The 22,894-nt window shown below is 53.2% G+C and overlaps 2 protein-coding genes across 2 annotated transcripts in view; one reads left to right on the top strand and one right to left on the bottom strand.

Annotated features, from left to right (window-relative positions):
* Window positions 1–6,127: 6,127 nt before the first annotated feature.
* On the bottom strand, window positions 6,128–12,787 carry LOC120233968 (vegetative cell wall protein gp1-like). Its single transcript, XM_039235568.1, has 3 exons — window positions 12,780–12,787; window positions 7,264–7,357; window positions 6,128–6,868 (listed from the first exon to the last, which is right to left on the bottom strand). The coding sequence occupies exons 1-3, from the start codon at window positions 12,785–12,787 to the stop codon at window positions 6,128–6,130; spliced, it is 843 nt and encodes a 280-aa protein (XP_039091499.1).
* PACSIN2 (protein kinase C and casein kinase substrate in neurons 2) overlaps window positions 6,401–22,894 on the top strand; it is a 136,776-nt gene continuing 120,282 nt past the window's right edge. Inside the window, exon 1 of the mRNA XM_039235066.1 lies at window positions 6,401–6,484. The gene's annotated coding sequence lies outside the window, so the exon portion shown is untranslated. The remainder of the gene's footprint in view (window positions 6,485–22,894) is intronic.

Here is a 22,894-nt window from a genome sequence, read left to right as displayed (position 1 = left end):
GAGATTCGCATGGTGGGGGTGGGGGGGGGGAGAGGAGGCGCGGGCAGAATTGGAATCTGGGAGGAGCAGAGGGCCGTGGGGGCGGGCACGCCAGCAGCAGGGTGGGGCGGCCTGTGCAGGAGGCGCCCGCGTTCCTCCGCAGGCAGGCGATAGCCCCACAGCAAGGCCACCTCCCCGGGAACATCTACTCTCCCCAGCAGCACCCTTTTGCTGCTCTCAGGACAGGGAGTGCGGGAGCGGGAGAAAGAGCCAGCACGTCCATCTGGGCCTGCCGGGCACCCCACCTGCTGGCTCCCCCTTTCCCAGGCCAGCGGGTGGACCTGGCAAACAGGGGCACCGTGGCCTGGGCCAATACCGGCAAAAGTAGGGGTGAGCCATCATCGCCCTGTCCTGTCCCCCTGTCCGGATGAGGGCATTGAGGCTGAGTTGCCCAAAGCCGAATCCCTAACAGCACGCTAAAAAAGGAAGTCTCTTAAAACAAAGCAAAGCAAAGCAAAACAAAAGGAATGAGGAACTTCTGAGTCTGTGACTAAGTTCCAGGCTTTCCTAATTGCTTGGGGGGCGGGGGGGTGGGGGGAGGAATTCTTAGCAAGAGATTAAATGGCCTGTGTCACTCAGGCCTCTCCTTTCTTCTGCCTCGGTGAGGTGACTGGACCCAGTTAAATATTAACCAGGGGGCTGGGGTCCCTGGGAGCCTGACCTTCATCGCTGTCTCTTGTACACCGGCCACGGCCACAATGGTGACATGAGGCTACATAAAACCCTGGGCCCAAGATCATTCCAGCAGGAAGTGCACCCCCCCACCTGCCGAGGCAGAGCCCCCGTCCAGTGTTTCACAGTGATTGAACACGTCAGGCACAGACACACAGACACAGGTCCTATTCAGCAGGACGTTTGGTGACAGCTGGTCTGGGGACCAAGAGCAGCCCTTGATGGCTCCCCACTGTCTTCTAGTTCGTTGTGTTTTCATCTGTGACACTTTTTGCCTGAAATTTTATGTGTGGTCAAAAGCAGCGCCTTATGGGTGTGCATTTATTTTATAATGTAAGCATGGTATACAACTTCTTTTATAAGTTCGAGTTTCGAGGATTCATCTGTTGTAAAGCGAATCAATAAGAGCAAAGTTACTTTTGGGGGCCCTGGGAGGCACAGTTAGTTAAAGCATCCCACTTCCGCTCAGGTCATGATCTCACGGCTCGGTTCGTGGGATTGAGCCCCGTGTTGGGCTCTGTGCTGACAGCTCAGAGCCTGGAACTGCATTGGACTCTGCATTTCCGGCTCTCTCTGCCCCTCCCCCGACCAAACTTTGTCTCTCTCTTTCTCTCTCTCTCAAATATAAACATTAAAAACAGAGCAATGTCACTTTTTTGATGAATGCACATTTCATGACCACTGTAGCGTATTGTTTTTTTTTTTAATTAGCTTTGGTATCATTCATTTGGTATCAAGGAAATCTGGAATCACAGAAATAGTTGCATACGGTAACTTTGTAAAACAAGGTTTTGTTTTACAGTCACAGGATGCCCTTCGATTTGGCTGATCTGGGAGACTGCCAAGGGAAGGATGATGCTTTGGATTCAGGATGGCATTGCCGTTGGCACCCAGAACCTCCTCATCCTCCTGAACTGCGGGAACTCAAGGAGGGAGCCCAGGATGCGTTGATATGTTCATGTCAGGGTAGAAAAATCTTCATGATGCACCAAGTGAAGGCTGGGCATTGTTAGGTCTTCCTTCAAAGTTTCAAAACATTCACTTTTGTGTTATTGTTAGCTCTTGTTCTGTTTTAGTACAAATGGCAACGTTGTAACCTTGAACCCCCATGGTGACACTGAGTAAAATTTCGAAGAACCCTCCGGGAATAAGAGGAGCTTGCAGAAAATGGGGTGATCCTGATGCAGGGTGGCCTGGAGACGCCCATGTTGGGAAACGTTGTCCGGCTGATGCGACCATATCCCGCTGACTTTGGGTGGCAACACACTCCCACCCGGCAGAGTTGGGTTGAACGTGGCACTCGGTACGTGCAGCTGTGTGCTTGATGGTACAGTTTGACGTGAGCCGACGTGCACAGGCCAGAACAGAACAAAAGGAAGCAAAGCGAGAAAGGCCAGGATAAAAGCCTCCTAATCAATGACACATTTGCAAGGAATCCAGATCTTTCGACAACTTGGCAGGGAAGAGCTTCATTCGGAGGTATATCCAGAAGTGGGCCCCTCTAGCTAGCCTCCACTTAATGCTTTGGTGCCTCTAAAATATTAATAGTCGACGCAGAGTCCATTTACTTGCATCTAGTTTGTTGGATCAGAGTTAAAAAATTTAAAACATTAAATATATCCCAAGGCACTCTTATAAAACGTGGCGGGGTGGGGGTTAGGGGCGGGACACACACAACCCCTGCTAACTGCCAGGGTCCATCCTAAGAGCAGGTATGACCTCATGAATCCCTCATGAATAAATAAAGTTTATTTTGAGAGAGAGAGAGAGACAGAGCATGAGTGGGGGAAGGGCAGAGAGAGGAAGAGAGAATCTGAAGCCGGCTGCCTGCTGTCAGTGAGCTCAGGAACTGCAAACTGTGAGCCTGGAGCTGGACGCTTAACCAAAGGAGCTACCCAGGCGCCCCACCCCCACCCCTTTTAACAGAAAACTGAGACCTCGGCTGGCACAGAGCTATTTCCCCGCTCAGCCGCCTTCCCCACCTTATTTCAACCTCATTTCTTCTCATGCCTGCAATGCTCTGGCCAAGCAGAACCTTCCTCTCTTCCTGGAGAGCAGGTTTTCTTGGCTCTGGGCTTTTGCTCCCATCATTTCCGTTCACTTGGGCTCGGTTAAATATCACTGCCTTCAATGTCGTTGCCCTCTCACTGGAGGGGTTCTGGTGCTCCAGGACCGCTGCTGTCCCTTGATGGGACGGTCTCTTCTAGACTCTGTCTTTGCTGGGTTTTCTCGGGAGGAGGAGCAGGACCCAGGTCCATCCCTCCCCAGGAGGCCAACTCTCCCCACCCCCCACATTCTAAACATTGGAATTATTATTATTATTATTTTTAAATGTTTTATTTATTTCTAGGAGAGAGAGAGAGAGAGAGACAGCGTGAGCAGGGGAGGGTCAGAGAGAGAGGGAGTCACAGACTGAAACAGGCTCCAGGCTCTGAGCTGGCAGTCAGCACAGAGCCCGACGCGGGGCTCGAACCCACGAACCGCAAGATCATGACCTGAGCGAAAGTTGGACGCAAGATCATGACCTAAGCGAAAGTCGGACGCTTAACCAACTAAGCCACCCAGGCGCCCCAGGAATTATTATTTTTTAAGTTTATTTATTTTGAGAGAGAAAGAGAGTGAGAGAGCAGAGATGGGGCAGGGGTGGGGGGAAGAGAGAATAGCAAGCAGGCTCTGTGCTATCAGCACAGAGCCCGATGTGGGGCTCGAACCCACGAACCACGAGATCATGACCTGAGCTGAAACCAAGAGCCGGATGCTTAATCGACTGAGCGACTCAGGCACGCCAACATTGGAATTATTTTTAGAGTGAATGTCTCTAACAGATTTTTATTTTTTTCTTTTAAAAAAATTTTTTTTTAATGTTTTATTTATTTCTGAGAGAGAGAGGCAGTGTGAGCAGGGGCGAGGCAGAGAGAGAGAGGGAGACACAGAATTCACATCAGGCTCCAGGCTCTGAGCTAGCTGTGAGCACAGAGCCCGATGCGGGGCTTGAACCCACGAACTGTGAGATCATGACTTGAGCCGAAGTCAGATGCTTAACCAACTGAGCCACCCAGGCGCCCCCCCCATGATTTTTTTCTTGAACAAGGAACATATATCTCCGTAAAAGAAAGACTATTTGGGGGCATCTGGGTGGCTTACTCAGTTACGTGTCTGACTTCGGCTCATGTCATGATCTCATGGCTCATGAGTTCAAGCCCTGTGTGAGGCTCTGTGTTGACAGCTCAGAGCCTGGAACCTACTTCAGATTCTGTGTCTCCCTCTCTCTCTGCCCCTACCCCCACTTACGCATTGTCTCTCTCTCTCTCTCAAATATAAACAAACATTAAAAATTAAAAAAAAAAAAAAAGACTATTTTACCAGCAATACAACTATATCTGGGTGTTTAAATTTTTTTGCAGAATGTTTTGATCTCAGTGAAAACATGTTTTAACCCGGGCTGTGTAAAGTGTGTGCAGGCTGCTGAGTGCGGAATGGCTAATAAAGGACTAATTGGGTCGGTCTTGTTCCAGACCTAGGTAATAGGCATATTTTGTGGGGAGGAGGGACCACAATGGCAGTGGACAAAGCATGGCTGCTGTCAACTGCTCAGGGACCGAATGCTCATTCCTACATGCATGCCCAGAGCTGCTCTCCACGCTCTTTTTTGCCCCACTCACTCGTCTCCAACAACCCTGTGCGATGGGCTCTGTTATCACCCCCATGTCACAGATGGGGACAAACAGGCACAGGGAGCTGCAGTGACTAGCCCCAGACCCCTCAGTGGGGAAGGGGCAGAGACAGTATCCGGCTCCAGGCCAGTCTGAATCCAATTGGAGGAGGCTGGATACAATTTTGTGAAATGTTTCTGGGGACCAAAGTTGGGATATTCACATCCCTGGCAAAGAGGAGCTCTCTTTGGAAAAATACCTTGCTAAGCTGCGGGGGCGGAGGGCAAGACAAAGGGCTCCGCAGCAGTGTCAAATTGCTAGTGCAAGAAAACGAGAGGAATTTTGTGTTTGTCCTGTGACAGAAAGAGACAAGAAAGGAGCCAATGTGTGGAGGCTGGAGCGCTGCCTGGGTCACGTGGCCAGGAAGTGACCTGGGGGGCTAGGAGGCCAGGAAGGCTCAGGAGGGGGCTCGCTGCCAGCCAGGGCCAGGCTCAGGGCCTCCCTGTGGGGTCCTGTCTTCAGGGACCCCTTCTAGCCTCACAAGTGCTCAGTGTGAAGGGGGATATGTGTGAGCGGGTGTGTGCATGCAGGAGGGGATGAGGGCAAGGACTGAGGAGTATGTGGGGAAGAGCAGGAGCCTGGAGACTGAGGTGACCCACTGGAGGTTTGGGGGGAGGAAGACCGAGCCACAATTAGCATAAACACAATGCAAAGAAAGGAACAGTTTAGAAAGTGAAGAAACACTCTTTGTGGACTCTCCCCGTTCCTGTCTACAGGTAGCAGAATGTATTTGTTTGTTTGTTTGTTTGAGAGAGAGTACAGGGAAGGGGCAGAGAGAGAGAGAATTCCAAGCAGGCTCTGGGCTGTCAGTGCAGAGCCTGAGGCCGGGCTCGAACCCGTGAACTGAGATCATGTCCTGAGCTGAAACCAAGGGTCAGTTGCTCAACTGACCTACAGGTGCCCCTACAGGTAGTAGAATTGTACAGTCTCCACCATTTTGTGTCTTGCCTTCCCTTTTACCATTTATCATTTAGATTAAGCGTTTTCCAGCATTGCTACACTGTCCTCACAATAATTCTCCGGGTGGAACCAGCACAGATCTGGGTTGGGGGGACCTGGGTTTCTAATCCTGGCTCTGCCATTTACCCTCTTCACCCCATCCCTTCCAACCACCCCCTCCCCCACGAGTCCCCCAGATTGCCTGGCCTCAGACTCCAAACCCTCCCTTGGGCATACTCGGATCATCCTCTCCACCAGGATCGTTGGAAGCAATGCTTGGAAAGTGCTTAGTGAATGTTGGTAAGTTTTTACTCGTTATTTCTGTCTGTAGAATGGGGCTAATACTCCATCAAGCAAGGTCTGGGAAGAACCAGAAAGAAAGTGCTCCATTGGGTGGGGCCCGGCCTGGCGGCTCTGTCCACACACACACACACACACACACACACACACACACACCCCTTCCCTCCTTCCCTCCACCACCACCACCACCACCACACTCTGCTGGGCTTAAATTAAGCGGCTCAAGAGGAATGCACTCTTGTGGCGGCTATCTGAAGAAGCCCTGTTGACATTGGCTTCCCCGAGTGCCCTAGGAGAGGAAACTTTCAGAACGACTACTTCCCTGAACTCCCAGTCGGGTGAGGCGCTGCTCTACCGCGCTCCCCACGCCTGGGTGCCAGCAAAGCCTCAGGACTCCGGCCCCTGGACGTGAGCCCGGCAAAGCTGCTCCTGGAAGCGACCCCAGGACTGTGACCCCCCGCACCCTACCGGTTGGTTAAGTAGGCACTCCCCCTTGATTGACAGGAGACGCCGCCAATGGTGCCCAGAGGAGGTTCTTTTGCCCCCCCCCCCAGGGGGCGTGCCGCCTCTTGGCTCTCTGGTCCAATCCGGGATGCCGAAGGGGCTGTGGGGCGGGGCCCGGCGCCCAGCAGCCAATGGGGCGAGCGCGGCGGGCGCGGCGGGGGCGGGGCGCTCCTGGCCGGCGGCAGCGGCGGCCGCGGCGGGGCAGGGCAGGGCAGGGTTGAGGAGCGCGGCCGGAGAGAGGGCGGGAGCCGGAGCCGGAGACGCCGTCGCGGCGGGAGCGGATTGCGCGGCGAGTCGGGAGGAGAGCGGCGGCCGAGGTGAGGGGCGCGCCGCGACGGTTGGGGCGCCGCGGGCGGCCCCAGGGGCGCCGGCGGGCGGCCGGGCCCGCGCTCCGCGCCCGGGGGAAGCCTGAGCGGCCGCGCGGCGGGCGCGCGGACTTCCTGTCTCCGTGGGAGGGGGCGTGTTCGGGGGCGGCGGGCGCCCGAGCGCGAGCGGGAAGGTTCTCGGGTGGGAGTCGCTGGAGAGGGCAGCGCCGCAGCGGGGCCGGCGGGGTCGGAGGCTGCTGCCGAGGGGGCAGGTGGGCGTCCCGCAGACACTCGGGGAGGAGCAGCGGGCGCGCTCCGGCGGAGCCGCCCGGCCGAGGGGCGCGGAGGTTCAGTGGGGGACCCGCGGGCGGCTGCGGCGCCGGAGAAGCGCGGTGGCTGTTAGGCTCCAGTCGGAGGGCAGGCGGGACACCTAACGCGGATGAGCGTGTTTGGGGGCGCTTTGAGGACTGCCCTCCATTTCCTTCCTTCCCACCCTCCCCGTGTCTCTCCTGGCTCCACTGGGAGTGGGGATGGCGAGGCCTTCCTGGCGAGCAGATCCTGGGGCAGGGGGGACAGGCAGGAGAGGTTGGGGCTCTTGGGCCTCCCCCGCCCCCTCCGTTCCACCCTTGGAATTTTCCCAGATTGTCACCGGTTCTTGGAAACGTGAGCACTTTCTCTCTTCTGCGGTTTCCGAGCCTGCCCCGGGCATCGGAATTGGAGAGGGGTCCCGGATTAGAGAGGTAGCAGTTTCTGCCCCTTAATTTCAGTGGTTCCTTGGGTTTTGACCTCACCAACGCCGGGAGCTTTACTTTCCGGATGGAGCTGGTCCGGAGGGCAAACTGCGCTGCCTCCTTGGGACCCACGCGGCTGCTGCCTTTGAGGATGCTGCCCTCCAGTTGGGTGTCCAGGGGAAGGTGGCCTTCGAGGTGTGGGTGTGTGTGACCGCCCCTGGGTCTTCCCTCCTCTGCTGCAACTGTCCTGTGTTTTTGTGGCTGGGGGCGGGGAGGGTAGGCTGCCCGGAATCTCCACGGCTACTCATTACACTTTACCAAACACTCCCTGGCTGTCCTGATGAAAATCGGAGAACAACTAAAAAAATTCAAACCTGAGTTGCCGACGACGGTGAGCTCATAGCTTCCTTCCCTCCTCTGCAGTTTTAGGCTGAAGTGCTGTTTTAAGCCTCCTGGGATTGCGGGTTGGAGCCCAGGGCAAGGAAACCAACCAGGTGGGCTCTGGTGAACGCCAACCTTCCCGTTCTTGCCCCAGATGTTCTTATTCCACTTGGTTCGGAAGCCTCCACGTACAGGCGTTGAATAGGAGCCAGGGCAGCTGGGTTTCTCTTGATTCACGTGGGAAACTCATCTGCGTGCATTTCAACTTAATTCTGGAGCTCAGTAGTCTCCTTGGTGAGATTATGCTGGTTGAGATATGAAGCTACTACATCAAAAACGTTTCTGTGGTGTGTGATTTTCTTTCGACAGTTGTCTTCAGGCTTTAAAGGAGCTTGGCTATTAGGGTGAGGATATTGATTACTTGGGAAAGAAACATGACACGGAAGAGTAGAAGGGTGAATAGGTCTGCACGCTTTAGTCAGTTTTTTTTTTTTGTAGGGGACTAAAAACCCATTTGAATGGACGTAACATGCCCAGCTCATGGTGTTTGGGAATTGGAACTTGATGACTTTCGGTCGCAGATGTATGAGAGGTCATAATATTTAAATAACCTAAAAGTATGCGTCTGTGAAAAACAATGTCTGGGCTTCCGGCACAGCCTGCTGCTGGGAGATAAGGTTGTCTTTCCCTAGTCCTGGATGTCCAGTGTAGATCTCTGATAGCCAGGCCATTCCTGGGCTGGGGGCTGGGATGGGGAGGGGGGGCTCTGTCCTCTACCTCTTCATTTTCTTCTCTCTTCACTTGAAAATTGCGTAGACCGACTTACGAACATGATACTCAGCTTCCTGCTACTGACTGGGTCGACGGTTGATTTTTAGGACGTTAAGGAATATCAAAAAGATTCCATAGATTCCTTAATTAATAGTAATGGTGCCTTGCGTTTAGACGGGGAGCATTTTACCCAGTGCTCTAGGCTAACCCTCAACTGCACCTCCCAGCCGACTCGAGCCTGCCTTATCTGCCAGCAGATTGCCACGGCCGCTTTATGGAGGCCTCCCCGTAGATTATGGGGGTGATGACCACATTTGTGCGAGCCGTGAGGCTGGCTCGGTTTTTTTCCAGTTAGATTGTTTGGAGCCGCAGCGACGCACCTGAAGGCAGGGCAGCAGCGCCTCAGTTATGAAGTCTGTGCATTCCGTGGGCAGAGACCTTCCCTTACAGCCCGGGCAGTGATCCTTCACAAACCTGAAAGCATCTTAGTGCCTGAAACCTGACTCCTGGTGGGTCCCAGTGGTGGTCCCTGGGCCGGCCGTGGAGGAATTCCTTCCGATGTTGAGCTTTCTGATGATTCTGCTCTGTCTGCCGACTGGAGACAGCCTTGAAAGAAGAATCCTCAAAGTGTATTCGGAGGTTTTCTGGGCCATGCAGCATTCTTTACATGCGTGTGGTTCCAGAGGGAACTCTCTGAAGAACAGGGCCATCTAGAAGCACACATGTTGGTAGTTTGAGGAAAAACACGCATACAACAACAACAGAAATCCCCTTTCTGTAGTTATGTGTTGACTTCTGTTTTATTCCCAGAATAACAGAATTTATTTATTCTGCACATTAACCTGTTTGCTTCATAAAACAGAGCACCATGTATCTATTATTAGTTCCTAGATTAAGATCTTTATTTTAAAAATTTTTATTTTTATTCTTAATTCAGAGAGAGAGAGCATGAGCAAGGGAGGGGGCAGAGGGAGAGAGAGAGGAGAGAGAGAGAGAGAGAGAGAATATATTATGGAGGCTCTACAACTCAGCGTGGAGCCTGACATGGGGCTGGATCCCACGACCCTGGGATCATGACCTGAGCTGAAAGCAAGAGTGACATGGTCAACTGACTGAGCCACCTATGTGCCCCACTGTTTTGTTTTGTTTTTTCTAAATTTTATTTTTAGTTAATCTCTAGACCCAGTGTGGGGCTCAAACTCACAACCCTGAGAGCAGGAATCACACACTCCACCCACTGAGCCAGCCAGTTGCCCTCAAATCTTTATTTTTTAATTGAGATCTGTTGGACATACATTTATGTGTTTCTTTAAAAACATTTTTTTTTAACATTTATTTATTATTGAGAGACAGAGCACAGCAGGGGAGGGGCAGAGCAAGGGGGAGATGCAGAATCCAAAGCAGGCTCAGGTTCTGAGCTGTCAGCACAGAGCCCCATGCGGGGCTCGAACTCACAAACTGTGAGATCATGGCCTGAGCTGAAGTTGGACGCTTAACTGACTGAGCCACCTAGGTGCCCCTATATGTTTCTTTTTTAAGAAAATTTCATGACCACAAAATGATTTGAGTGTTTCCTGGCTGCAGGCGCTGAACTAGATAGGATGAGAATAGAGAAATGAAGAAAATACAGTCTCACCCAGCAAGGACCTCAGCAGGAAGCCTTGAGAAGAGAAATCGGAGGGTAGAAACTTTGCTATGACTTTAGCAGCCAGATGTGCAGTGGCTCGTGTAACACCCTGTGTGGCTGTATGAGATTTGTGTGACATTTTTCCTCCCTAGGAACGTGTGCTGGTGAGAGAGGAGGAGTGTGGCCGGAGACGGGAGCTCCCGGGAGCTTTTCCCTCACTAACCTCAAGGCCTAGGACAGTCCCATGTCTTAGGGTCTCCGGTTTTAGATTTGTAAGGTGATAGGCTGAGAGGTTCTTTGCCTTTTGAGAATCCATTAAAAACTGGGGACTCCTTCCCAGAAAGCACACAGCTTCAGAGGCCTGGGGCAGATCCAGGTCTCCGGGATCACCCCATCTCTAACCCCCTTTCACTGCTGATATTCTCTAATCCTATTTTCTCGGTCATCTTTGAGCTAATAATAACAATGACTTGTATTTATAGAGGACACATTCCAAAGTATTTTCACTTCTCTCTCTCTCTCTTTTTTTTTTTTTTTTTGGTCCTTAAAGCATTTCTGAGTGGCGTGGGTGGTGATGGATATTCCTTTTTGTGATGAAGAGGGCGTCCAGGGCTGGCTACCCCTTTGGTAGGATCACACAGCCAGAGGCTTATCCTGGACCAGAACTGGGGCGGCTGGTGGCCAGCTTGGGGTTTTTCCATTAGGTTTTGCTTCCTTGGTGGTTGTCATTACGAGTTCTGCTTGGCAGTGTCAATATCCCAGGATGTGTCACTTGCAGAGGAAACTATTTGCTCATCTGCTGAAAGGGCTGTTTTTTTGGTCGGAATTTGGATCACTGAACACCTTTCTGCCTGACTGTCAATAGGATTCTAATTTTGTTTTTTGTTATTTTTTTTCTTGCCATGTTTTTCATAGGGACACATTTGTAGCACTTGGGTGTCTTGAAGCAGATCCATTTAATGTTTATTAATTAAAGGGTACGTTGAAATGATTACCTCTCAGTTGCTTAGCACTTGAAAAACTTGTGAAGTCAATGTTAAGTCAGAACTCTAAATGTTTGACTTGCCCATCCAAATATGTACTTACCGATGAGCTGTGCCCTGTAGCCTGTGAGGCCCCTCCCTGGTCCCAGAGCTCCTGGGTGGGTTTGAGGGTGGGGTGTGGATTGTGCCAATGACCATGACTTTCCAACAGTGGCTTCTTGTGGCCTTCTGCCCCGATTCTGAATATTTTAGGGACTGATTTTTTTTTTTCAGTTTATTAACAGAGCTCAGAGTCTCAGCTCATGTATGCAAAAGAACAGCCGAATTTTAAAGGCTCACAGACGTTAGGTGGTTTATTACCGCTGAAAAGAATCATCATAGTGAATGTTTTGAGTACTCGGAAGGAGGTATAGGATGGCATACAGTAGGTGTCACTCATTATCCAGACACGAAAAAAAGGTATCTGTTCGTTATTTGTTTGTTTCATGACGCACTTCTTTGGGAAACCTACGAGACCGAGGCAGACACGTACCGTCTCCCTGACATTGAACAGAAAGCCTCATGCCCTGTGCCGGCATAAATTGCTTACATAAATTGCTCCCCAGAGAGAGGGATTGGTGAAGGCTACAGGCAGCAGTGAATTCTGAGCATTCAGCAGTTGGAAGTCACTAGAAGTAGCAGCCTCGTCAGGAAATGAGGCTGTTGGAGGGCAAGGCCCACGGCGAGGCCCCTGGCTGCCTGGCCCCTTGCAGGGATGGTGTCTGTGTCCAGGTAAACACACAGCCTGCTGTAATGCCGCCTTCACTAGCTCTGCTGCTATTTACAAGCCCTTACTCTGATCAGGAAACGTGCAACCCCTAAGTTGGCGCTTCTCTTCTAGTCGCCTCTTTTCTGTGACGTAAATATCGATAGAGTGGCTGTCAGCTCCATTAGGCCGCCACGTCCAAGTGCCTGCTTTTTATTTTAATTTCACTCCCCGTGGCCCAGAGTGTTTGGAGAGAGGTTTGTGGGTGCGAGGAAGGGGGCAAGGTGGGTCGAAGCTGGGGGCATCCTGGCTACTGAGAGTCCAGTGTGCCTGGCTCCATCCACAGTTCTGGGATCCCAAGATTAAGGTGACTGTCACACTCTGCAGAGGCAGATGAGTCAGGGGGCCGGCCTGGAAGCAATCCCGTTTCACCGAGACCGTAGCAGATAGGAGTGTGTACAAAGCGGGGAGTGGTGGGGGGGGGGTGCAGAGGTGGGAGGCTCTGACTGCTCTCCGAGCGCTGCAGAGAGTTAACCTTCAGGTGACTTGGGAGTGGGTTTGCTGGATCCACAGGTGCTTTCCAGGAGGCGACGCCTGGACAGAGAGTCCCGGGCAGAGGCACGGGGCTGTCAGGAATGTGGGGGCGTGAGTGGCTCCGTGTGAGAGTTGCTGCCTCAGGTGGAGGGAGGGCAGGCTGGGTGGGCAGGCCTCAGGCTGTGTAACCCGCCTGGCTGGGGTTTGGACCTCCTGCAGGGTGGGAGTCCAGTGCGGAGCTGTTTCTGGGCAGCAGACACAGCAGATTGAAGCTCTGCACAGACGGCAGATGAGAAGTCAGGGATGCAGATCGGGAGGGGTGGTTAGGGAGCTCATCGTAGCCAAGGTCACTGGTGTCCCCAGAGTCTCAGAGGTTACCGTCCAAGTTCCTAGGAAGCAGGGGCCACACTCTCTGATGAGAGGGGCTCCCAGAGTGGGATTGGCCGCCGTCTCGCCTCCGGCTCTTTGCTTACACTTTCGGGTGGTCGTGCAGTGGCTGCCTGGCTTCTGCTTTTCCCACGTGGCGGTTGCTCACCAGTCCATGCGGCCGTTCGGTACCTTTCACCTCTGGTTCTGCAAGAAGGTCGTACTGCACGAGGGTGCCGGAGGTACCACTGTTTCAGAGCCACACAGCCCTGTTTCGAGTTCAGCTCTGCCCCCGGGTGAGTGTGTGGCCTTCCCAGGCCCTGTGTCAGCACCCCCAGCACTGGGCTGCTGACAGCCCCTGCTCTCACCACTCAGGGAGGGCAGTGTGGCCCCGGGAGCTCAGCACCTGCGCCGGGCCCGAGGTGCCGGCTCAGTAACTTGGGTAGTGCCCAAAGTCCAATGTCTACTTGAGTGAATCTGCCAAGTAAGCAAACCATGCCTGTAAAGTGCCCGATTTGATGATACGTTATGCAATTCTACTGCAAATCCTCCTAAATGTTTTCTTTTCCCCGGTGAAAGTGTATTTAGTATCTTTGGACCTTTCCTTGGTGATTCGGGGTTTTAGGGGTGATGTCGGGGTTGTCATTGGGGGGCGGGGCCATCCTCCCTCCCGCCCTGGCACTTGCAGGGCCCAGCTCGTCTGCCCGCCGCCTCTGCTTCTGTCTGTCTGCATCTGCCCTTCCTGTTGGGTTGCAGGTCTGAGGGCGGTCGCATCATCTCTGGGTCACCCGAAGCCTTGCTCCTTCTGGGTGGGTGATTCTGGGCCTGAGCTGAATGTTCTAGGTGGTGGAGACCCCGAGTCTGGGATGACGGGCTAATGCTTACGGCGCGTGTGGGTGATGATAGCTGTCACTGAGGTGATGAAAAATACCACGACTTGAGAAAGCAAGTTGTGAAGGTGCGTGTACACTTGTCTCGTGGGGAGAGTACTAGAATACGTCCAGCGACGGTGGTCAGGGCTATAGACTTATGGAAGGTTTCTCTTTGGGTCCCGGATCGCAACGTTACTACCCTTTTCCTCTTAGGATTAATATTTGCGTCACAACTTGATTTCATAACAACAATATAATAACAACAGCTTGGTTGTACAGGCATCTGCAGTTTTCCAGAACTTTCCTAGAGCTCTCGTTTTGCTTCCAGAGCAGCCTTGTTGGTTGGCTTCCCTCTTCATTGTTTGGAGGAGGAAAAGAGGGAGGCCTGGGGGGCTGGTGGTTTGGCCGAGGCGAGCTGGCCAGGACCCGCACACGCCTCCACCCTGATCTGGGCTCCCCAGGAGCCTCAGTGCGGGCTCCTTGCTGGGCCTGCAGGCGGCCTTTCCACACACAGAATGGATTGTGCCCAGCGTTTTGACGTTTCCTGTTCAACTGAATGAAATTTTATTGTAAAGCGGTGCCCAAACCGTACTTTGTGAACATTCTCGTATTTTAAACTGCAGTTTGTGTTCCATTGTACCCAATTATGTCGTCGCCAAGCGAGCGTGCCAAGTCTGTGAGCTGTGGTCTTCCCAGGAACCACAGAGCCGGCTGTGCCCCCCGCACAGGCCTCCCAGCCCGCTGTTAGTGGGATTTTATAGCTGACTGGAGGCTGGCGGCTGGAGCTGGCCTGCCCGGTGCCGTTCAGCTTGGACGTGACAGTGTTTTCATCAAGGAAGCTGTTGTGACGTCTGCACCAGCAAGCGCATCCTCGGCTCAGGAGTCTGGGCGGGCGCTAGCAAGGAGGCCCACGACAGTGGGTGTCGGTTGGGGGGGGGGTCACCATCTGGACAGGGCTCTGGGTTCTGGGGTTTCTGAGGGACCGAACAAGAAGCTTTACATTCCTACTCATTTGACTCCTTCAACGAGATAGCATTAACTCCGTTTTACACATAAGTAAATCAGAGTTCTGAGAGATGAAGTGACCTTCACAGGGTCACCGACAGAGCTGGCCCTTGGCTTGACTCTGAAGCCACATTCTTTTTTTTTTTAAAGTAAGCTCTACCCTCAACGCGGGGCTTGAACTCACGACCCTGAGATCAAGAGCCTCATGATCTGCTGTGTGCTCTACTGAGCCAGCCAGGCGCCCCCGAGACCACCCTCGTGTTACTGTTTTGCTGCCTTGAATAAGTAGATTCTGAGTCACTCACTGTCGCATGAAAATAAACATTAAATGCTAATTTTCCTTCCCCATCTCTCAGGAACAGAAAAGAGGCGAGTCATGTGGCCTTTTAAGATAGGATCTGTGCCTGCAACTAAGTCGGTGAAGATAATCTGAACGTTTGCAGTAATTTATACAGCAGGGAGATAAGGGCAGAAAAGGGAGAGGCTTTTCAGTATCCCAGCTGCTAGGTGTGTGTCACGCCCTGTGCATCATCCACCTGCGCGATGTCCACCGGCTGCCCCTGTCCAGCTGCCTGTGACCGGGGCGGGGCAGGTGGGCCGGGGAGCAGCGTGCCTGGGGATTCTAGAGCTCCTGGCCTGGGCGTACCCTTGCCCCACCTTCCACTGGCTACATTTTGAAAAGTGTCACATGCTGTTCAAAAGCAGTGAGTTGAAGAAGAAATTACATTTCTGCAAAGCACTCATCTTGCACTCTGTAAAATTGTGAAAGATACTCACATTTTGTTGACATTGTGATATCAAACGAAGATTCGTTGAGGTAAATTACAGCAGATGTCTGTTTATGCTTGTGATAAATCTTTTTTTTTTTTAAATGTTTTATTTATTTCTGAGAGGGAGAGAGAGAGAGACAGCATGAGCAGGGGAGGGGTAGAGAGAGATGGAGATAGAGAATCTGAAACAGGCTCCAGGCTCTGAGCTGGCTGTCAGCACAGAGCCTGACATGGGGCTCGAACCCACGAGCCATGAGATCATGACCTGAGTCAAAGTCGGATGCTTAACCGACTGAGCCACCCAGGCACCCCTTTGCTTGTGATAATTGTCCAAAGGCTTTTACTAACCCCGTTCTTGTCTTTTAGTTCTTTTAAATATTGAAGGTGCAGAGTTTTCTGTTGTTTTTTTTTAATGTTTATTTTGAGAGAGAGAGAGAGAGAGCGAGCGCACTGGCGAGGGAAAAGGCAGAGAGAGAGGGAGAGAGAGAATCCCGTGCTGGTGGCACGGAGCCTGACGTGGGGCTCGAACTCATGAACTGCGAGATCATGACCTGAGCCGAAAGCAAGAGTCTGACGCCCAATCGACTGAGTCCCTGGGGCGCCCCAGAAGATAGAGTTTTCTAAATAAAGAATCTGCCTGTGTTTTACCTTCCGTGTGCATAGGGGTTTTCAGTTTATCTTAGAAAGAATAGCTGTCACCTGCCAGCTGCCTGCAGGGTCCCAGGCTAACCGAGAGGCCAGGGAGGTGCGGTGCCTCCGTCCACCTCTGAGGTTGCTAGTCTGAATGCAAGGACACGGTAGGCCGGTAGGCAGTGAGACCGTGTGCCTAGTCCAAGGTCATTCAGGGTTGTAAATGGGGTTGTAAATCTCTTTTTCACTAATCTTCGCTCGTAGGATTGTATTACGCAGATCCACTGAAAGATTTTATCTGATATTTTCCAGGTTTTTACCAATGTCTTTAACAAGACCTTTAATGGTTTCATAATCTTGTGAATGTAGTGAGATTAAACCATTTCCCTAATGCTGGGCCATTTTAGGTAATTTCCAACTTTTTTGGCTATTGTAGATGAATTTGTAGTTTACAGTTTCATTTTTTCTTCCTCCGTTTGTGTGATCAGTTCCTGGGAATAAATTCTCAGAAAGAGAAATCCCGGATTAAAGGGTGTGAACGTCTTAGAGTGTTTTGAAAGCCTTCTGTTGCTTGTGGGTTTGTTTTCCTGATATTTATGGGTGAAAGTTTCGAGGGATTCTCTCTCTTTAAGATGCCTTGGCCTCTGGAACTTGCAAGGATCTGTGAGATTCAGAAACTTTCCAGAGGTTTTCTCAAATGAGTCACATTTCCTTTCTAGGTTTTTGGCTATCGTTTTACTCGAATTAGCAAGAAACAGTCTTGCTACTTTATTAATCGCCCGAGCTAATGTTCTGCATTCCCAAGGTTGTGAATGTCTGTGGCCACATTCCCTCATCAGCACAGCGGTTGTGACGCTCTGGGCCACCACGTCTCCTCGTCTCTTCGCTGGGTGACAGCACGCATAGCGGAAGGACTTTGCCAGATCCCCCGCCAGTGTCCCTGGGATGTCAGGACAGCCTGGGGATCAAGTAACCCACAGATCTTGCCTTGTGTAGCTTCTATAGGCCGCTCTCCGGGCGTGCTTGGCCCTGTGGTTCGAGTCCAACCCCTCAGAGAACATACTGGAAAGTGTGTAGTGTTGTGCTTGCTCTCCTCGTTTTTTTTTGTTTTTTTCTTTGTTTGTTTTTTTGTCCCGAAGTTGCCGTGTCCTTTGCTGTCCCTCACTGTGTCCCTTCACCGAGGGCTGGCTGGCTTCTTCACCTTCTGCTGTCACTGAGATGTCCTCCTTCAGACTGAGCAGAGTCCTGTGTTCCTGGTGGCTCGTTGTCCAGGGTCCATAAAAGAAAAGTTGCTTATCAGGGCCAAGGAGGGGCTCAGGTGGGGGGGCAGTGCTGGGCCTCGTGGTCTCAGCTGTCACCCTCCCAGCGTCCGTGCCTCGGATCCCCTGCTGTGTCCCCTCCACACCCTCGCATCTCTGGGCCCGGCAGGGCCTGCTTCCTCTTGAGTTCTCCCCGAGGACAAAACTTCTTTTCTTAGTTCCTCTTGTCCCGTTTAAGAAAGGCTGACGTCCACAACCGAGCAGAACGAGCGGGTTACAACGCGCTACGGTGGAAATGGGGGGGGTCATGGCAGACACAGAGGCGGAAGGAGAGCGGTGTCTCCCAGACGTCGGTGGGTTTTTGCCGCCAGCCCTGCTGCCTGGCTTCTCTGCATTGGCGCGGCTTCCCCTCCCCTCTCGTGTTTACTCTGTCAGGTTTATTTTTTATTTATTATTGTTTGTTTGTTATTATTATTTTTTTAATGTTTATTCGTTTTCGAGGGAAAGAGAAGCAGAGCATCAGCAGGGGAGGGGCAGAGAGAGAGAGGGAGACCCAGAACTCGAAGCAGGCTCCAGACTCCGCACTGTCAGCACCGAGCCTGACCTAGGACCTGAGCTCACAAACTGTGAGATCCTGACCTGAGCCGAAGTCGGACGCTCAACCCCTCTGAGCCCCCAGGCGCCTCATCATCCCCGAGTTCAGAGTCATGCTTTGCTCTGTGCCTGGTCGTCAGTGTTTTATCACCCGTTTAGAGACTGTCCTTTGCCTAAACGTGCCTAGGCTGGCTGTTGCCTAGGCAACTGGCCAAGCCTTTGGTTGTATGTGTGGCGAAGGCTCTGGCAGGGGCTGGGAGGCTCAGGCATCCTTGCAGCTTCTCAACCAGGCTGGATGGTAACTGCCGAGCCCCAGGGGCCCTTAGCCTCCCCTGTCTTTTCCACGGTTCCCAGTTTATTTCCCAAGAAATGTCAGCCCAGCCGCACTGGCCTGGCTGGGTGGCGTGGCGCGGGGCTCCCGCATCTCCGGACGGGCCCTCTGGCCCCTGACCACGAGGCACGGTTCCTTCGCAGCTGTTGAGCCACGCTTTATTCCGGGTTCAGCAGGGTGCACGTAGGGTCCCATCAAGTCTCTTTTGCTCCTTAGAACTGGGGCTGGTCACTGGGGCCCCAAGCTGGGCCTTACTGAGAGTCCCACACACACACAGCCCACGGGATGGCGAGAGGGTAGACCTGGCCATGCGCAAATCATGGGGGAGAAAAATTGTCTCCTTTTATGAAAACTGTGTAATGTCGTTGGTATAATAAATTCCAGGGGCTCCTGGGTGGCTTAGTCGGTTAAGCGTCCGACTTTCGCTTAGGTCATGATCTCGTGGTTCGTGGGTTTGAGCCCCGCATCGGGCTCTGTGCTGACTGCCAGCTCAGAACCTGTAGCCTATTTCAGAGTCTGTGTCTCCCTCTCTCTCTGACCCTCCCCTGCTCACGCTGTCTCTTTCTCTCCTAGAAATTAAAAAATAAATAAATAAATTCCAGACTTCTCTTTTGTTATTCAATCTTTAATGCTGCTTGTATTGCCTTGTGGATTTCTCTCTTCTTGCATTTGCCATTCTTGGCCTGAAGGTGCCCGATTTGGGGGAAAGGTGGTTTCATCACCTCCCTTTAAACTCAGACAGGTCACCCTCCTTGAAGGTGTGTGTGTGTGTGTGTGTGTGTGTGTGTACGCGCGTGTGTGTATGTTCATCTCCAAAATTGGTGTTTTAGACCTGTGCTTGTTGGTCTGCAGTCTCCACTAGGAACTTGTAGGTTTATGAAATTCAGAAATAGCTGAGAATAGGGGCGCTGGGTGGCTCAGTCGGTTGAGCGTCCGTCTTCGGCTCAGGTCATGATCTTGCCATTCGTGAGTTTGAGCCCTGTGTCGGGCACTGTGCTCATAGCACACAGCCTGCTTTGGAAACTCTATTTCCCTGTCTCTCTGCTGCCCCCCCCCCCACTTGTGCTCTCTCAAAAATAAAAATAAATAATAAAAAAAATAGTTGGGAATAATGTGCCCTCTGACTGATAAGTAAAGAGGCAGGGGTGGGGGAACCCCTTTAAATTCCTGCCTTACAAAAACTTAAAGTGAGCAGTGTGAGTAGGAGAGGTGGAGTCCTGCTCTCTAGGGACGTCAGCCCTGGGTGCTGGGTGGGAGGAGGGGGCACAGAGCCTGCGAAGCCCTGCTCTCTGGTCCTGCTGCCGGCTCTTCACCTGGGACCCAGGCTGCTCCCCCGTAGGAGGGCCTCTCTGAGCAGTGGGACGGGGACAGGACCCTGCTGAGTTCTGGTCGTGGGCCGGCACAGTGTCCTCTGCCACAGATGTAGGCAGTTGAAGGGATGGGCCCACAGATCTGCCTTGAGGCTCCCTCCCTAGTGCATTGGCGGGGTGCATGGGAACGCTGGCTCCCCTGACGTTAGGGGGGGACCCCAGAGGGACTGCTCACTCAGGGCTGTGCCGACCACGCGTAGTTTGTACGCAGGGTTTTCACTGACTTTCAATCTTCGGGTTGCAAAGTGGGTTCCAGAATCCAAGCTGCAGGTGTAGAGGCGGGGCCCGCCCACGCGGAGCCCAAGGCGGCATGGGGGCCAGCCCTGGAGAAGCCGCCTCCTTTCTCGGTAAGTTCCCCTCTGCTAGGTTTCGCTCTGGAAGTTGGCTGCCCGACTCACGTGCCCTTGGTCATTGGTGTTCTGAGATGTGGGTGGAACTGAGCAGTATATTTTGACCTGGGTTTAGTTCTGAGCTCTCTCTCGGATTCCATGACAGTAGGCCCCCCCCCCTCCCAAAAAGGCTGCACACGGTTTTGCATGCATTTCCAGTGAGCTCATGACTCCTCATTGGTTCATTCAACAATATTTAAATGTCTGTCTCTTGCCGGGCATGATTCCTCACACTGGGGTTACAGCTGGAGCACAGTAGGCTGAGACCTTACCTTCTGGTGGGGGAAGACTAATCAGTGGACGAGGGATGCGTGGACGTCTGTGCCCAGCGTGGAGGGAGGCCGGCCTCGGGGTCGGAGGGTCCGGGCCTCATCCCGCCTGCTTAGGCCTTGGCTCCTTCCAGCCTTCACCTCCCTGAACTGGTTTTCATTTTTGAACTTCATCATTATCATAGTGATATTTAAAAACTTAATATTTCTGGATGCTTCTTTGGTGGCAGGTGCCCTACTTTGCCACGCGCGATGACGCTTAGCCTTGTGACAGCGTTGTGTCGCGGGCGGGGAGCGGGGCTTAGGTTAAGCGAAGGGCCTCGTAGCTCGGCTGCGCGGTGTGTGCATTGGATCAGTGCGCAGCTTGGGTTGTGGAGTTCAGCAAGCCAGGCCTGAGGGCGTCATCAGAAAGGCCACTGGACAGTGCAGTCGGGCCATTTTTTCGAGGACATCTCCACTCTCTGATCGCTTCCTTCAGCAGCCAGAAGTATCTTTGCCTGACTGTCCTGTCACAGATGGTCTTGTTCCCGGATGGAAACGTGAGTGGACCCTGCACTCAGGCCCCTGTGTGGTAGACATTGTAGACACCTGACGCTACCGTATATGTGTGTATATGCTGTTAGCAAAATTGCATGATCTCCTCCTCGGCCCCAGACGGTTGCCTCGTGAATGGCCTTGAAAGTGCACAGGATTTACTGCTTGGCTTGGAGGAGGAGGAGACTTATAGGCACGGCAGCTTTGCCACATCAGAGAGTTGTTTTCTTGTTGTAACTTTTAAGGCACTGCCCAAGGGACACAAGCGCTTCCCGAAAAGTTACTTCTAAAAAGTTCGCATCCTCCATGGAGGGTGGGATGAGATAGCATTTGTGATCTCGACTCGGCCCCTGACAAATCAGAATCATTATTGTGACTGCAGGTCATGGGTTGCCGTCCTCCCCGCATCCACAGCTGCTGGTTCTTTAAATATTTACATTTAATAACTTCGTAGCTCTGCTTCCTTCTAAGGCTTGGGCACAACTGCGCGCCGCGCACGCACCTTTACGGTTGTTTTCAACGTGACTGAACGCCAGGGTTAAGTGTCTCTGCTGCCAGCTCACATCATCGAGGGACGGTCGGTCGGGTCCTGCTCTGGGCTAACTCAGCATTGCCGTGTCCACGCATTCTTCCGGGTTAGTTGGGTCTGGAGCAGCCCGGGGGCTGGGAGAGGGGAGCCACGGCTCTGTGCGCTCAGAGAGAGTCGGGGAGGCATTCTAAATCGTTTCCAGTCTGCAGGGGTGAGCAGAGTGGGGGGAGTCCAGGGAGATGGAGGCAGGGAGGCGGTGGGGGTGGGGGGTGCCGGGGGGGTGGGGGCAAGAGGAGCTGTAGGATTTCTGACCGGGGGAGGCGGCTGTGTGGCCTCTCGCCCTGGCCTGGAGGCCGTGGCTCCAGGGGGCGCGGTGCCCCCACAGACCTTTCGTACACACGCCCGCGTATCCCAGACGGGGCGCGTGGGACTCCTGCCTGGGGCCCTCGTCCGGTGCGACCCTCCCTGCAGGGTGAGGAGTCTGAAAGGCGGGGTCTGTGCCTGCCCGGGACGGGACACGTGTGTGTGTGTGTGTGGCGTGTGTGGTATGTGTGATGTGTGTGTGTGTATGTGGGGTGTGTGTGTGTGTGGCGTGTGTGTGTGTGGGGGGGTGGTATGTATGGTGTGTGTGTGTGTGTGTGCCCTTGCAGCCCGGTCACGGGGACGGAGACCCTGGGATTCGCTCACTTGTTAGAGCCGTGTGGGCCTCTTCCCCGGCCGGGTCCTACTCGGGTGGATGTGCCTCGGTGGACACACGCTTCAGGCTGAGAGGTGACCCGATGGCGGCGGTGTCCGGGAAGTGGGTGTGCAGCCGGAGTGTTCTCGCCAATGCACAGCGCTGCTCTGGAGTCGTCGTATGTCTGGGTCCTTGAAATAACGAAGCCCCCGCTTGTCTGGGGAGCGTGCTGGGCCCTGCCGTCGCCGCCGCTCACGACTCCCTGCGGGGCTAGCGGTGTCCCTCCCTGTCCCACAGCTGGGGTTCGGGGGGGCGGGCCCCAGAGCAGCCGCTCCCCTTCTCGGCTGTTCTGACCGCTTGGCAGCCGCACATGAAGAGCTCACTCATCGGGCCCCGCTTTATCTGAAGTCTCCTCTAGGGTTTGGCTAACTGAGATCTTCGGGACCTTGTTAGCACCCTGGCACAGCACCAGAAGATTCCGGTCTAGATCATGGTCTTTTTTAGAGCGCTTTTATTTCCTCTTCAGCTCAGTGGACTTTAGCCTGGAAGATTCCCAGCGAACAGCTTTAATATTGACAAATGAGACTTTTCCTTGCAGCAAAGTATAGACACTCTGGCTTGGGGGCAAATAGCTCTTCTAGAAACAAGGCATTGCAGGGGCGCCTGGGGGGACTCAGTCAGTTAAGCGTCCGATTTTGGCCCAGGTCATGATCTCACAGCTCGTGGGTTCGAGCCCCGCATTGTGCTCTGTGCTGACAGCTCGGAGCCTGGAGCCTCTTCTGGATTCTGTGTCTCCCTCTCTCTCTGCCCCTCCCCCACCTCAAGCTCTGTCTCTCTCTGTCTCATAAATAAATAGTTAAAAAAAAAAAAAAAGAAAGAAACAAGGCATTTCACTTTTTCAGCAGCCAAGCAGCACTCCAGGAACCTTTTGGGGAACATACTTCTTGTGTCGTCTTGTCCTCTGGGCGGGGAGGACACAGGGTCTTGAGTCACTGCCGGAGTGTCCCCCAGGACATGTGACCTTCCCCAGGGCTGTTGGGGCGGGGGGGGGGGGGG

Source organism: Hyaena hyaena, unplaced genomic scaffold (genome assembly GCF_003009895.1).
Source record: "Hyaena hyaena isolate Hyena2069 unplaced genomic scaffold, ASM300989v1 scaffold_4, whole genome shotgun sequence".
Taxonomy (NCBI): Eukaryota; Metazoa; Chordata; class Mammalia; order Carnivora; family Hyaenidae; genus Hyaena; species Hyaena hyaena.
The sequence above is the reverse complement of the archived record's forward strand: the minus strand, read 5'-3'. Positions and strand labels throughout refer to the sequence as shown.

Excerpts from the sequence above, each read along its gene's own strand:
- LOC120233968 (XM_039235568.1), bottom strand. Across the intron at positions 6,869-7,263 it reads AAGTAAAGCTCCCGGCGTTG|CCACCGCGCTTCTCCGGCGC; the intron begins GTGAGGTCAAAA and ends GGAGCCTAACAG.